Consider the following 15,225-nt stretch of genomic DNA (forward strand, 5'->3'; position numbering starts at 1 on the left):
ATATCCAGCTCCTCAACACCAGGGCTGTACAGATACAGCCAGCTTCCCCTCAGAAAGGTAGAGATGGTTTATTACAACCTTGCCTTCCTCATCACAGATTAGGAAGCGCTGACAGTGCTTCCTCCTCTGGACCCAGCAATCATCAGATTGCCAGGAGAGAGTAGGAGCTGCTGGGTCCTAAAAGACTCAACTCAGATCTGCTGTGTAGGCAACAGGCTCAATTTGCTGTCTAACATGTTAATTTGCCAGCCGCAATTACAAAGCAAATAAAATACATAATGGGTCCTACGTATCATTGAAAAAAATGCTGCAAAAATTCTTTGAATATCTAAATGGTAAAATATTTTTGAGCTCTTCATACTACTGTTATGAAAAAAACCCAAAATACTCCTTGTGAGGAATGGGGGTGTGTAGGCATAGAGGAAAAAGTTTGGTTTAGTGGTGTTTTATGTCTTGTTCTTCCAAGTGTTTCTTCACATTAATGGAAACCTGTCAGGTCACCAAACACCATTAATCTGCAGATATGGGGTTTACTGTCTGTTACAATGCTGCCCGAACGTCTTACTGAAAGCGCGGCTACCGGGCCAAAATAAAGTGAACTCCTCCCAGCAGCCGACGGCTTTCAGTCACAGAGGTGTCCGGAGCAGCTACAGTCATGGCTCGCATCACGAAAAGCGGCAGCTGTAACCACGGCCCCGACACATTGATTGACAGCTCACTCTGCACTGATATGCTGCAGAGCCGTCTGTCAATCAATAAAAAAAACGGTTGTAAACCTCTCAGAAGTAAATATATTCACTCTGTGTATGTAAACTTATGAGCACTGCTGGGTGGATTTTATTTTGCTTTTCACTATACTGAATTTTCCCAATAGCGCAAAGTACAATATAGGTTTATTTATTGGTTAAAGGTATTAACATTTTCTAACCTGATCCTGAGAATGATGGACCACGTGGTCTCTTTACACAGTGGTAGCCCGGTCACCTGCTGTGCAGTGAACTAGCTGCATCACAACCCTAGTAAAGTGAATGGGGCCTCCTGCGGTTCCCAGCTCAGCCGGGTTCCCCACTGTGGCAGTACGAAATCAGCTTCAATCTCACGATCAGTAATGACCCCAGAGGATGGGCCCTGATCAATGGGAGCACCCTATTGAACCTGCCATTCAGTCAGGGTGATGAGGCTGTTGGTTTTGTGACCGCTTATCTCCTTAACTTCTGTTTCCACATTGAAAGCTGCCAGCTAAGCCCTTCCAGGCTCCCTACATCGAGATGTATCTTTTTGGTTACCTCTAGCATTTTATACTTAAATTAATATTTAACTGTTCCTTCTAGACCAATGTTACCTATGCAGCTGGTTTTAAGCATTACTTTATATTGCACAGTTTTTGAGCCACCACCTGCCGCGTAGAATTGGCATCCAATCTCCGTTCATTAGAGTCCAACTTCATGTTCTTGTCGGTATGGGGTATTCCCAACTAACACATTTATGGCATATTCGGGATATATTCAGGTTCCACCTCTTCGATCTACATTTATCCCTCTGACCCCCTGCCTTATAGTCACTGTAAATTAACCAGACAGGCCATACATATGTAACTCTCGATCTTACTGAAAACAGATGGCATGCTTTCTCGTATATTCACAACTCTTCATTTACAGCGGCTGTGATACAGGGGTCAGGAGATTCTCATGTGCAAGAGGGGGAATGGCATCTGTCAGATATCTATTATATAAATAAAGCAATAAAGGGTTATTTCAGCAAATGCAGTCATAGCTGGAATAAACAATATCAGATTTCTATAATACAGAGCGTTCACTTGCTTCTTTACCCGGAAAAATTGCTGAACTTCTAAATAAGACGATCTGTCATACTGAGATTTGCACTGTACATACCTTGGATCATGAGAAAAGCAGGTGTTGAAAATGTCCACCATTCGCATCCAAGCACGCCAGCATGCATCTCTCCATATTGTTGAATGTATTCTGCAGGATGTCTGAGGGCATAGAATGAATTTCTCACTGTATGTTCTCTAGGAGCACCTGTAATGTTCATGGCTTGTTAGTGTACACCCAACCCTTCAAATGGCCCCAAAGGATAAAATTCAACAATAACTAATTCTTTTCTCTTGATCGAACTTTTTCATTACTGACTGACAGCGACTCTGTATGGTCGAACACGACGTTTCTTGGCAGCTCGTTGAATACGACATGCCTGTCTCCTGGTAAAGCTTATGCAACAATTTACGTGGAGATGCCAGAAGTCGCTGTTTCACATCTTGAATTGTTTCCTCAGATGTTTTCTGATGTCATCCATCATGCCTATCCAGTAATGTTTCTGTATATTCCAACTTATTCACCAATGACAAAATACACGGTTTGAACTGTGGAATTCAACCTCCAAACTTCTTTAGACGCACCTCTTTAAAGTCTAAGTTTTCCAATAAGTTTTTGTAATGAAAATATGCTTCTCCAAACTGTATCTGTAAATGGTGAACAAATGAATAAGGAATTCATCAAGAGTGAAATGCAAGCTCCAAACATAAACTATAGACACACAGAAAAGCACTCAGTACGCCTATCTTATAGTAAAGACGACCGTCAGAGCGACAAGTTGGCAAAACTGTTCAGCCTGAGAATGTTTCTCGTTGCTGATGTTTATTGTACTCTCACTTCTCATGAACAAAGGTAAGAACAAGAGAGAAAGAGACATACTACAAACCAGGGATCACCAAAAATTAGTACAAAATATGAAATGCTTTATTCCAATTTTGGTGTGTGTTTTTTGTGACTAATTGAATAAACACAGTTAAAAACAAGGACACTAAGCCCCCAATGATGTAATGTGCCCCCTACACCACAAACCGGTCACGATTGTGATGACCCAATAATAATCGCATATGCACAAAAGTGGTCACACATTATTTCCAACAATAATGCTGAGGATAGAGATATATAGCAAAGTCCTAAATACAGTGGGTAGGTAACAAGGTCCTAATTCAGCATACTCGCAAAGCAAACTACACATATTAGTGCAAATGAGTCAGACCAAAAAGGGTGAAATCATCAGGAGATGACTGATGCAAAAAAGCCAGGAGTGTGGAAACCCACACAGCGTAATTAACCATGACCAGAGTGTATACCAGAACCGGGGGTGCAGGGGGCAGAAGCCCAACTCGTGTCGCCACACTGCAGTGGCTTCGTCAGGGGCAGAGGTGACCTAATGATTTCACCCTCCTTGGTCTGACTCAATTGCCCAAATATGTGCAGTTTGCTTTATGAGTATGCTGAATTAGGACCTCGTTGCCTATCTTGATTCCACCTTTATGCCACATTTATTTGAGCTATCTAGAGGCATATTATTATATCCCACTGTATTTAGGACTTTGCTATATATATCTCTATCCTCAGCATTATTGTTGGATCGCACTTTGCGTCTATACTTGCGAGTATATCGTTCTCATGGTTTTTTTGGGGGGGATTTATAGTGGGATGTGAGTGCCACCTCCAGCATTTACTGCCTACTCCTATTTTTCCAGGAGTACATGCATATATTTAATATGGGCTATTGTACTGCTCCTCAGGCCTTTGGGGGATCCATCAGTGGGATATACAGTCATGGCCAAAAGTTTAGAGAATGACACAAATATTAATTTTTTACAAAGTCTACTGCTTCATTTTTTCTAATGGCAATTTGCATATACTCCAGAATGTTATAAAGAGTGATCAGCTTAACAGCAATTACTTGCAAAGTCAATATTTGCCTAGAAAATTAACTTTATCCCCCAGAACACATTTCAGCATCATTGCAGCCCTGCCTTAAAAGGACCAGCTAACATCGTTTCAGTGATTGCTCCATTAACACAGTTGTGGGTGTTGATGAGGACAGGGCTGGAGATCAATCTGTCATGATTAAGTAAGAATGACACCACTGGACACTTTAAAAGGAGGCTGGTGCTTGGCATCATTGTTTCTCTTCTGTTAACCATGGTTCTCTCTAAAGAAACACGTGCAGTCATCATTGCACTGCACAAAAATGGCCTAACAGGGAAAAGTATCGCAGCTAGAAAGATTGCACCTCAGTCAACAATCTATTGCATCATCAAGAACTTCAAGGAGAGAGGTTCCCTTGTTGCCAAAAAGGCTCCAGGGCGCCCAAGAAAGACCAGCAAGCGCCAGGACCGTCTCTTAAAAGTGTTTCAGCTGCGGGATCGGGCTACCAGCAGTGCAGAGCTTGCTCAGGAATGGCAGCAGGCAGGTGTGAGTGCATCTGCACGCACTGTGAGGCGGAGACTCTTGGAGCAAGGCCTGGTCTCAAGGAGGGCAGCAAAGAAGCCACTTCTCTCCAAAAAAAACATCATGGACAGACTGATATTCTGCAAGAGGTACAGGGAGTGGACTGCTGAGGACTGGGGTAAAGTCATTTTCTCTGATGGGGATTCATTCTTTTCGATTGTTTGGGACATCTGGAAAACGGCTTATTCGGAGAAGACCAGGTGAGCGCTACCACCAGTCTTGTCTTATGCCAACTGTCAAGCATCCTGAAACCATTCATGTGTGGGGTTGCTTCTCAGCCAAGGTAATGGGCTCTCTCTCAGTCTTGCCTAAAAACACAGCCATGAATAAAGAATGGTACCAGAATGTCCTCCAAGAGCAACTTCTCCCAACCGTCCAAGAGCAGTTTGGCGATCAACAATGCCTTTTTCAACATGATGGAGCACCTTGCCATAAAGCAAAGGTGATAACTAAATGGCTCAGGGAACAAAACATAGAGATTTTGGGACCATGGCCTGGAAACTCCCCAGATCTTAATCCCATTGAGAACTTGTGGTCAATCATCAAGAGACGGGTGGACAAACAAAAACCTTCAAATTCAGACAAAATAAAAGCATTGATTTTGCAAGAATGGACTGCTATCAGTCAGGATTTGATCCAGAAGTTGATTGAGAGCATGCCAGGGAGAATTGCTGAGGTCCTGAAGAAGAAGGGTCAACACTGCAAATATTGACTTGCTGCATTAACTCATTCTAACTGTCAATATAACCTTTTGTTACTCATAATATGATTGCAATTATATTTCTGTATGTGATAAAAACATATGACAAACACACATAACAACCAGAGGGCAGCAGATCATGTGAAAATATAATATTTGTGTCATTCTCTAAACTTTTGGCCATGACTGTAAATGCTATCATTTCCTTTGTTTATATTTTTTTCAGCATTTATCTGCTTATGTATCATCATTATTGTACACATATATATTTTTTCTCAGGTCTGGGGGGGATCCAAGAATAGGATATGAAGGGTATTTCTGAGCATTTTTCTGCTTTCATATTATCAAACCTCGATCTGTGTGACCACTTTTGTGCATATGTGATTATTATTGGGTCATCACAATCGTGCCCGGTTTGTGGTGTAGGGGGCACATTACATCATTGGGGGCTTAGTGTCCTTGTTTTTAACTGTTTTTATTCCAATTTTGGTGTGTGTTTTTTGTGACTAATTGAATAAAGCATTTCATATTTTGTACTAATTTTTGGTGATCCCTGGTTTGTAGTATGTCTCTTTTTCTCTCTTGTTCTTACACACATTTTTGACATACTCCAGGTGTGTATCCCATTGTTTACTCTAATTTGATGGTGCCCTCCATCCCCTGTATTCATGAACAAAGGTATGTACAGTCAAAATTTCTGTACAGTAGATTGTCTTTTTTAGAAGTTACAGCAATTTTTCCGGGTAAAGTAGTGAGTGAATTATCCTGTATGTTAGTATTTATTAATATGCATCTTCGGAAATCGGAGATTTCTCCTTCGCCTCTTTGGGGGACACAGATACTGTGGGGTGTATGCGTCTGCCGCTTGGAGGCTGACACTAAGTGAGAAAAAGAGGTTAGCTCCTCTTCCGCCGTATACACCCTCGCCCCGATTGTGGGCGGAAATCAGTTTTTTGCTTAGTGTCCATGGAGGCACACGTCTGTTTTTTTGCTCCAGACTTTTTCCATGAAGATTAGACAGGGGCAACGGATCCTATTGAAAGGGTCCGATTTCCCCAAACCAACAACGGGCGAGCACATGCGAGTGTCCTTCCACTTATCCTTTCCCGCGATGTGGGACATGATGCCGGACTTAGCCCTGACCACCCCTAGGTATTGAAACCATGGGCAGTACAGAGGCACAAGACTAGTCCATGCGGCCCCCACTGCTCCACCAATGCTTAGACTGCGGTGCTGCAAGGCGGCGGACGGTCCCTCTCCTCACCCCCTGAAGGGGTTAGATGGAACTAGGGTGCCTGCACCGTCCTATTTTTCAAGGCGCCCTCACACACCTGAACTGGGAAGCCGAAGAGGATCGTCAGTGAGGAGAGGACCTGGGAGGGCTACTGCGGCAAAGATCCGGGGCTGGAGCCCGGCTGAGCGTGGCTGCAGATGGAGAGCGCGGTGCGGAGCAGTCCGCGCCAGTTTTTACGGCGCCATGGAAGGTCCGTTCCCCCCCGCCCATCACGGGCAGGGGATAAATTTAGGCCGGAGCTAGGCCGCGGCCGGAAGTTCCGCCTCCGGGCCGCGCGTCACTTCCGGCGGCCCGCCCCCCAGGCCTGGGCGGCGGTGGATAAATTTAGTCCCCGGCTTTGGAGCGCGGCTAGGCCGCAGAGCAGGAAGTACCGCCCCTAGAGTGGTTTATATGCTGGCGGCCCGCCCCACAGCTGGTGGCGCGCGATTTTGCTGTGGAGGCATCCAGGAACGTGGGGGCACAGGACTGGGGTAAGTGCTGCCCGAGAGGCCACGCTACAGGGAAAATGAGGTGCTACGTCCCCCCCCCCCCCAGCAACGGACAGATACAGCAAGTCCGAAAAAGCAAAGACGCACACATTTTTTTACGCTGCATGCATCTCTTGTCGGGCTGCGTTTCCGCGGGCACAGAGCAAGCGATTATGCAAAGCCTGCGAGTCCGAACGCGCCCAGGAGCCCTCGACTGCGACCGAGGTCTCGAACCCCCCAGAGTGGGCCCTATCAGTGTCACAGTCCATGGCGTCGCTTACGAGGGCAATCGAGTCCCTTCAGGCCCAAAGATAGGGGCAGGTACAGTGGCTCGCCGGCCTTAGAGGGAAGCTCCACCTTACTAGAGCCTTCGGCCTACAGGGGCCTCTCTCATTCCAGGCAGACCCGGGGGAAGAGAATCCACGCAGTGTCGCCCAGTCCATCCGGTGCTTTGGCATCCGTAAGTTCTGCTTCTTGCTCCCCTTCGCCAGTGGTTGATAGCGAGTAGACCTCAGATTTCGACTCAGACGAGCCTCTTGACCCGGATGCTCCAGGGTCACATGAGACAGTGGACAGCCTCATAGAAGCCGTCAATCAGACCGTGGGGATTGTGGATGATCCCGCAGCGGCTACAGGGCATAAGGTGGCGTTTAAGCGAGTGAAGCGGCCGCACAGAGTTTTTACCTCTCACCCTGAGTTTGAGGACATAGCTTGCTCAGTATATGAGGCGTCAGGATCAGCGCTCTCTCCCTCATTCGCAGCAACTTGGGTAGCCAAGGCCATGATCTCATAGTCAGAATCATTAAACAAGGTTGCGCAGGAGCAAGAGCTACCTGCAGAAATATCGGAGATCGAGAGTCAGATCGCGATGGCCGGAGACTACGTAATCAATGCATCTTTGGACGCGGCCAATTGCTCGTTGCTGCCGCTAACGCAATTTCTATCGGAAGAGCTCTATGGTTAAGGACATGGCGGGCCGATTCTACTTCCAAGAAGTCCTTGACTTCCCTGCCCTATCAATGCGGCCGTCTATTTGGTGAGAAGTTAGATCAACTTATCTCCGACTCCACAGGAGGAAAGAGCGGTTTTCTCCCTCAGCAAAAGGTCAAACCACCTTTTCGCCACCCTTTTCATGCACGTTTTCAGGCCTTTCGCAACGCCGGGTGGACCACAGTGGCCAGTTCCACCGCTTTAGGCCGCCCCAACCAGGATAGCGAGCGGCAGGTCTCATATGGAACCAACCCATTGGGAAGAATGCGTACTCGACAGCCCAGATCGAGGGATCCAGATCCCAAAGATCGTCAGCCAAATGACTCGAGGCGTTTACCAGACGACACCAGCAAGGTGGGCGGCCGACTACTCTGGTTTCGCCACTTCTGGTTCAGTGTCGCAGACGACGCATGAGTAAAGGAGTTTGTGGCCTCGGGTTACAAAATAGAATTTGTCAGAAACCCTCCAAAACGTTTTTTTCTTTCTCGTCTTCCCAGAGTGGATACCCAGGCAAGTGCTCTGTTGGGAGCCATCGAATCGCTCCAGCGCAGCGGGGTCATTGTTCCCTTGCCAGAGCACGAAAGGGCTTCTATTCCAACCTGTTTGCGGTTCCCAAAAAGGACGGGTCTGTCAGACCTGTTTTGGACCTCAAACTTCTGAACAAATTCATCAGGGTCAGACACTTCCGGATGGAGTCTCTCCGTTCAGTCATATCGGACATGGAGCAGGGAGAATACTTGGCCTCGGTCGACATCCAGGACGCATATCTGCATATTCCCATCTTTCCTCTTCAAAGGTTCCTGCGTTTCGCCATCAACTGTCGACATTTTCAGTTCGTGGCGCTACCTTTCAGGTTAGCCACGGCTCCCAGAGTGTTCACAAAGGTTATGGCAGTTGTCATGGCCATATTGCATTCTCGAGGCATAGTCGTCTTGCCTTACTTGGATGACCTATTGTTCAAGGGCCCTTCAAGATGGGCATGCGAGGGAAATGTCAACATCACGCTAGATACTCTTGCCTGCTTAGGGTGGTTGGTCAATGCGAAGAAGTCATCCCTTGTGCCAGCTCAGAGGTCTTCGACACTTGCCGAGGGTTGGTGATTCTCCCTCAGGAAAAAGCCCTAGCTCTCCGGCAGGGAGTTTGGACTCTTCGCCAACCAGTCCCTCATACCATTCGTTTCGGGATGAGGATTCTAGGAAGAATGGTGGCAGCAAAGGAAGCAATACTGTTCGCCCAGTTCCATTTTCTCCCCCTGCAGCACGCTTTTTTGTCAGCCTGGCACAAGAATCCTTTCACGCTCGATCGGTGGTGCAGACTGTCCTCTCAAGTCAGGCAGTCGCTCGGATGGTGGATAACCAGTTCCTCTCTGACCCAGGGGAAACCCTCCCCCCCCCCCCCCAGACCATTGGTTGATGATAACAACCGACGCCAGTCTCCTCGGCTGGGGAGCAGTGTTTCGCCATCACACGACCCAGGGACAGTGGTCGCCACAGGAGGCACGCCTCCCTATCAACTTATTGGAGATACGAGCAATTCGGCTGACTCTGCAGCAGTTTCATCACTTCTTAGCAGGCCGACCCGTCCAGATCCAATCGGACAACGCCACGGCGGTGGCTTACATAAATCACCAAGGGGTCACCCGCAGCAGAGCAACCATGCGCGAGGTGGGGCGCGTTCTTCAGTGGGCCGAAGCAAACCACTCGGTGATTTCGGCAGTCCACATCCCGGGCGTGGAAAACTGGGCGGCAGACTTTCTCAGCCGGCAGGGTCTTGTGTCCGGAGAGTGGTCACTACATCCCGAGGTCTTCCAGTAGTTTTTTTCAACTGTGGGGAACTCCGGATGTGGACCTGATGGCGTCCATAGTGAACGCCAAGGTGCCCACACAGGTCGCTTGGGCCAGGGACCCGCAAGCAATCGCTGTGGATGCGTTGGTTCTGCCATGGAACCAGTTCCGCCTCCCATATCTATTTCCCCCACTGCCACTACTCCCGAGAGTAATCAAAAAGATCAAGACGGAATGGGTTCTGGCGATTCTGCTGGTCCCGGACTGGCCCGTCGAGCGTGGTACGCAGACCTAATGCAGCTGCTCTCCGACGTTCCTTGGCGACTGCCAGAGCGCACAGATCTACTTTCTCAAGGGCCGATTTGCCACCCGACCTCAGGGGCCCTGTGTTTGACGGCATGACCGTTGAATCTTGGATTCTAACCCAGGCAGGGTTTGGGAGCAAGGTGGTCGCTACAATGGTTAGCGCCCGGAAGCCTGCTTCAGCAAGAACTTACCACCACACCTGGAAGGTGTTCTTTGCTTGGTGTCGAGGCCGGAGTGTTTCTCCACTGAGATTCTCGATTCCCAACATCTTGGCCTTTCTCCCGTCGGGCCTAGACTCAGGCTTGGCCCCAAGTTCCCTCAGGAGACAAATATCGGCCTTATCCGTCCTGTTCCAGCACAGAATTGCTACCAATTTGCAGGTTGACTTTCATCCAGGGAGTCTCCCACTTGGTACCTCCCTATAAGGCGCCTATGGACGCCTGGAACCTTAACCTGGTCCTAACTGTTCTGCAGGAAGCTCCATTTGAACCACTTCAGGATGTCTTTTTGAGGTACCTTTCCTGGAAAGTGGTGTTCCTAGTGGCCATCACTTCTATCAGGCGGGTTTCAGAACTGGCAGCCCTATCCTGCCAAGCTCCGTTCCTCACTTTCCATAAGGATAAGGTGGTGCTCAGACCAGCCCCTCCTTTTCTGTCAAAAGTCGTGTCCTCATTTCACATTGAGGATGTTGTCTTGCCTTCATTTTGTCCAGCACCAGTGCACCGTGTGTAAAAGGCTCTTCACACGTTAGACCTGGTAAGAGCCCTCCGGAAGTACGTGTCAAGGACGGCACCCTTTCGTCAGACGGACACGCTGTTCGTGCTCCCCGAAGGGCGCAGGAAGGAACTCGCTGCCTCGAAATCGACCATAGCCAGGTGTGTTGTGAGTTCATTTTTCCCTTCACCAGTGAGGTCTGATGAACTCCCTCTTCTGGCGAAGGAAGGTAGTGAGGCTGATTACCAAACAGCTGAGCAGGTAGATGATGACTGGGTCACAGGAACTGATGACTGGATATAAGGCAGCTGACGCCCTGCTGCCTTGCTGGTGTTTTTCCTGCTGGATTCTTGGAGACCAGTCTGATTTCTGCTTCTCAAAGCTAAGTTTTGCTCTGCTTTTTGTACACCTTAGTTCTGGTTTTGTTTGCCTTGTTTTTTGGAGTTCAGCCATCCCCGGCCGGGGGTGAGCTGAATTCCATTTTTGTCTCTGATCTGTTGATCTCTGGCTCTGTCTTCAGAATATACCTGAGTGCTGATATAGTCTTTTTGAAGCCTAGCGACTTCAGGGCCTTTTTTTCCTATCAGTCTGTTGGTTCATTTTTGGATAGGGTTTTTGCGGATTGCAGACAGCAGCTTTTCTATCCTGTCCTATCTAGTTAGCTTGGGCCCCATCATTTGCTCAACCTATCTTTCTATCTTTGTTAGTGTTTTTCATCTTGCTTCACAGTCATTATATGTTGGGGGCTGCCTATTGCTTTGGGGTCTGCTCTGGGGCAGTTTAGGTTTCCCCTTTCTGTCTTTAGGCTAATTTAGTTCTCCGGCTGTGATCGAGGGGTCTAGGGCACCGTAGGAACCCCCACGGCTCCTGCTAGTTGTTGTGGATAGGTTCAGGGGTCTGCAATCCGATAGCTGCCAACTTCTCTGGTTTTCTGGTCTTAGCTATTATTTTTGTTTTTTCCTCCTTCGGTGACTCATCCATAACACAGGTGGATTCGTTTGACTATTCAGGAGTCCTACCGCATTAGAGGCACGCCGATTCCAGCAGGGATCAGAGCACTCTACTCGGGCAGTCGGCGCCTCTTGGGCGCTTCGGCACCAGGCTTCGACGGAACAGGTTTGCAAGGCAGCAACCTGGTCCAGCCTGCACACATTTGCCAAACATTATAATATCCATACTCAGGCCTCGGCGGATGCGAGCCTGGGTAGAAGGATTCTCCAAGTAGCGGTGGCGCACCTTTAAACAAGAGGTGCATGTAGCTTGGATCGATGAGTTAATCTCCCACCCAGGGACTTGCTTTAGGACGTCCCACAGTATCTGTGTCCCCCAATGAGGTGAAGGAGAAACAGGGATTTTTGTGATAAACTCACCGTAAAATCCTTTTGTCCGAGACGCTCATTGGGGGACACAGCACCCACCCTGATAGCCAAGTTGGCTTCTATTTTGTTTAATTTATACGCAATTATTTATGTGATATAAGGGTGGTCTTTTTCTGGACATGTTGTACCTGTATTAAGGCTGATTTTGTTGTCCTCCTACTGCTTTGGCACCAAACTGATTTCCGCCTGCGATAGGGGCGAGGGTGTATACGGCGGAGGTGGAGCTAACCTCTTTTTTTCACTTAGTGTCAGCCTCCAAGTGGCAGAAGCATACACCACAGTATCTGTGTCCCCCAATGAGCGTCTCGGAGAAAAGGATTTTACGGTGAGTTTATCACAAAAATCCCTGTTTCTCTATAACCTCAAATTTTGATGCCAATATCCAATACATTCAATAGAAGTGTGCTCGACTGCCGTTAACTCTCATAGTAATGAATGGAGAGCAGAGTATTACTGACCGCAGTAGCAGCAGTATTGTCTTACTATGAATGTATGCTGGACAAGGAAGAGTGCACACGTCTGATTTATTACATATGGCTTAAGCCACGTTCACACGTTCAGTATTTGGTCAGTATTTTATCTCAATATTTGTAATGCAGAAACAGCAGTGGAACAATCAGAGGAAAAGTATGATAGAAACCCGTCACCACTTCTGAATTTATTACCCACTCCTGGTTTTGGCTTACAAATACTGATGTGAAATGCTGACCGTGTGAACGTGGCCTTACACACAATACAATGTAGTTTGTTTCAGACTTTTTATCATGGCAATTTTTTAATGTTAGAGGTTCTTAACCCCAAATTCAGATGCTGTTCTTCATGGAGGTTTTTACTAGTGCTGTGTTTGCACCATTTCTAGGAAGCCGTGCAGAAATTGCTGGATGAAGCGGAAAGTCAGGTAAGACCAGACAAGTATTATATGTGAGGTTTGCATTTATGTGTACTTTTATATAAAAAAAAAAAAAAACCCCAGAGAACGAATATTCTACTTACTAGAGACAATGTGGCTCTTGTTGGAAGTCCCGAGGCAGCGGCCACTTCAGCAAACTCTGATCACCGGACTAGAGCCCTATGGATCCCCTCCTACCTGCCAGCATGCCGAGCTTTTCTATTTGATTCACCAACCTGGTGCGGCATCACGTGCTTCATGCCACAACAATGAAGTCACCATGCCGGCTAATCAAAAAAGGAGTCGGAGATGTCCGGAGCTGGGAGGCAATTCACAGGGCAGCTACGGATTACTGACGCGACCACTGGACCAGGTCTTGAAATCCATGATTTGCACCATCTACTGCACATATCAGCTGACGTCTGTGTACAGTTCTCATTGTTGAGATTCAGTACATTGTCCCCCCATCACCAGCATTGATTACTGGAAAGAAGGAACCGATCTTTTGGCATTAGTCTGTTTCATCTTCAGTATAGCTAGCCAAACAATACATTTCTAAATTGTGACCAGATGGAGTTCGCTAATAAGCGGTGTCATCTGTGGCCTGTATCTATTCCTGATGAGGTGGAGGCGGGTGGGAGCAGAGACCACTGGCCAGCACATTTGTTTGACAGGCAGGCTTCCACTTCTGCCATTCCCAAAACCTGTATACGTTGCAGACCTATAGCAATAAGTATGTTTAAGAATGTCTGCCTGATTTTGACATTGGTGGTTTTCTGCTTTATTACAGCTAGAAAATGGTAGCGTGTGGCACAATCCGGAGGCGCCTGAAGGCTACGGCTCAGAAAAGGACCGTGCTAACTGCTCGTTTTATCTAAAAACTGGAGCATGTAGGTTTGGTGACAGGTAAGGGCGACATGTGGGTTTCTTACTATTGAGAGGATGATACAATTATCTGTTGGCGCCAACGCTAGTGATAACTGTAGATAAGTAAGCGTTGTATGACATAAATCAGATCCAATCCTTCTCCTCTCCTGTTTCTCAGGTGTTCTCGCAAGCACTGCTTCCCTTCTTCCAGCCAGACTTTGCTTGTTCGTGGGATGTTCATCACGTATGGGATGGAGCAGTGCAGACGCGATGATTATGACACAGACGCCAGTCTAGAATATGGAGAAGAGGAAATCTACCAGCAGTTTTTAGAGTTTTATGCTGATGTCGTACCCGAGTTTAAGAATGTGGGCAAAGTCATCCAATTCAAGGTACAAACGCATGTAATCGTTTACTTGTGAGAAGGTTTAGGCTGTATTCACACTCATTTTGGGAGCAGAGAAACGATCCCAAAGAGGCCTAATTAGAGGTGATCCACCTGATCACATACTAACATACAGCATCTCGTGGAGTTTGCGTCAAGTTTATTTTTCATGCAGATCCTGTATAGCAGAGTGTCTCCGTACGGCAGTGTGCATGGCCCCCCAAATAATATAGCTACGTCATTTAGATGAATATATTCTGTAACCCAGCATTAGCCAAGTACATCGCATCTACTCAGAGTTGATGAGGCATCACCTGGTTGTTGGGTCACTTGCTGTTTTAGGCCCCTTTCCCACTGCGTTCTTCGCCACGTTCAGTAATCCCATTTGGGCTTGCGTTCAAACAACCCTCCACCTCTCCCGGAAAATGTGGTAGACTGCTTCTTGGTGTCTGCCCCCAGTTGGTGTATCCACCCGAAGATGATGCACGACAGAGCACAGGGTGACTGCACCAGTACGGTCAATGGCCCCATTAGTGCATATGTCTGAAACCCATTTTTAAGGGGGTTCAGACATAAGCCCGACGACTGGACCACTGAAAGTGAAGAAGAACACAGTGTGAAAGCACCGTTATACACAGAAGTGAAGAAATTGCCTCCTGAAAGGTTTCTGTTGCCGTGTTCTAGATGACGGTTTTTTTCCACTGCATTAAACATTGCCAAATTATACAGAGGCGTGGGTCCATACAACATTGCCAAATCTTACAGAGATGGGGGTCCGCCCCGGCATTAGGTGATGCAGGTCTCTCACATATAAAGAACTGCAGGCGTGTCATTGTGCCATATGTGCCTATGCACGGAGATCCCATATGAAAAAAGGTTTGGACACGTTTATTCTAGACTGGACAGTTGTTGCCCCAATAAAACCAAGATGAGGGCTTTCAGTTCAGGGCAATATGGCGGGGCAATGGATATAGGGAAGTGATCAAAAGGGCGTTGCAGCACCTATAGTTCTGTCAGAATGCTTGTGAAGAGAAACCATCCCACTCGTGAAATGTGTATGGCAAGTTACAGAACATAAGAATCTTTACAATTCCCAGACATCTTAGACTGGTATATGCACCAACGGGAGTTTTAACTCTTTATTAAAGGGTTTATTAA

General features: G+C 47.3%; 1 protein-coding gene across 3 annotated transcripts in view; it reads left to right on the forward strand.

The window, feature by feature from the left end:
• ZRSR2 (zinc finger CCCH-type, RNA binding motif and serine/arginine rich 2) overlaps positions 1-15,225 on the forward strand; it is a 143,795-nt gene that overhangs the window by 92,754 nt on the left and 35,816 nt on the right. For all 3 annotated transcript variants that reach the window (XM_073565261.1, XM_073565262.1, XM_073565263.1), the window contains 3 exons: positions 12,786-12,824; positions 13,606-13,721; positions 13,861-14,074. In XM_073565261.1, the coding sequence (XP_073421362.1) occupies positions 12,786-12,824; positions 13,606-13,721; positions 13,861-14,074 (369 nt within the window). The remainder of the gene's footprint in view (positions 1-12,785; positions 12,825-13,605; positions 13,722-13,860; positions 14,075-15,225) is intronic.

The sequence above is a fragment of the Dendrobates tinctorius genome, unplaced genomic scaffold (assembly GCF_039654945.1).
Source record: "Dendrobates tinctorius isolate UK_male_01 unplaced genomic scaffold, ASM3965494v1 ptg000016l, whole genome shotgun sequence".
Classification (NCBI taxonomy): Eukaryota; Metazoa; Chordata; class Amphibia; order Anura; family Dendrobatidae; genus Dendrobates; species Dendrobates tinctorius.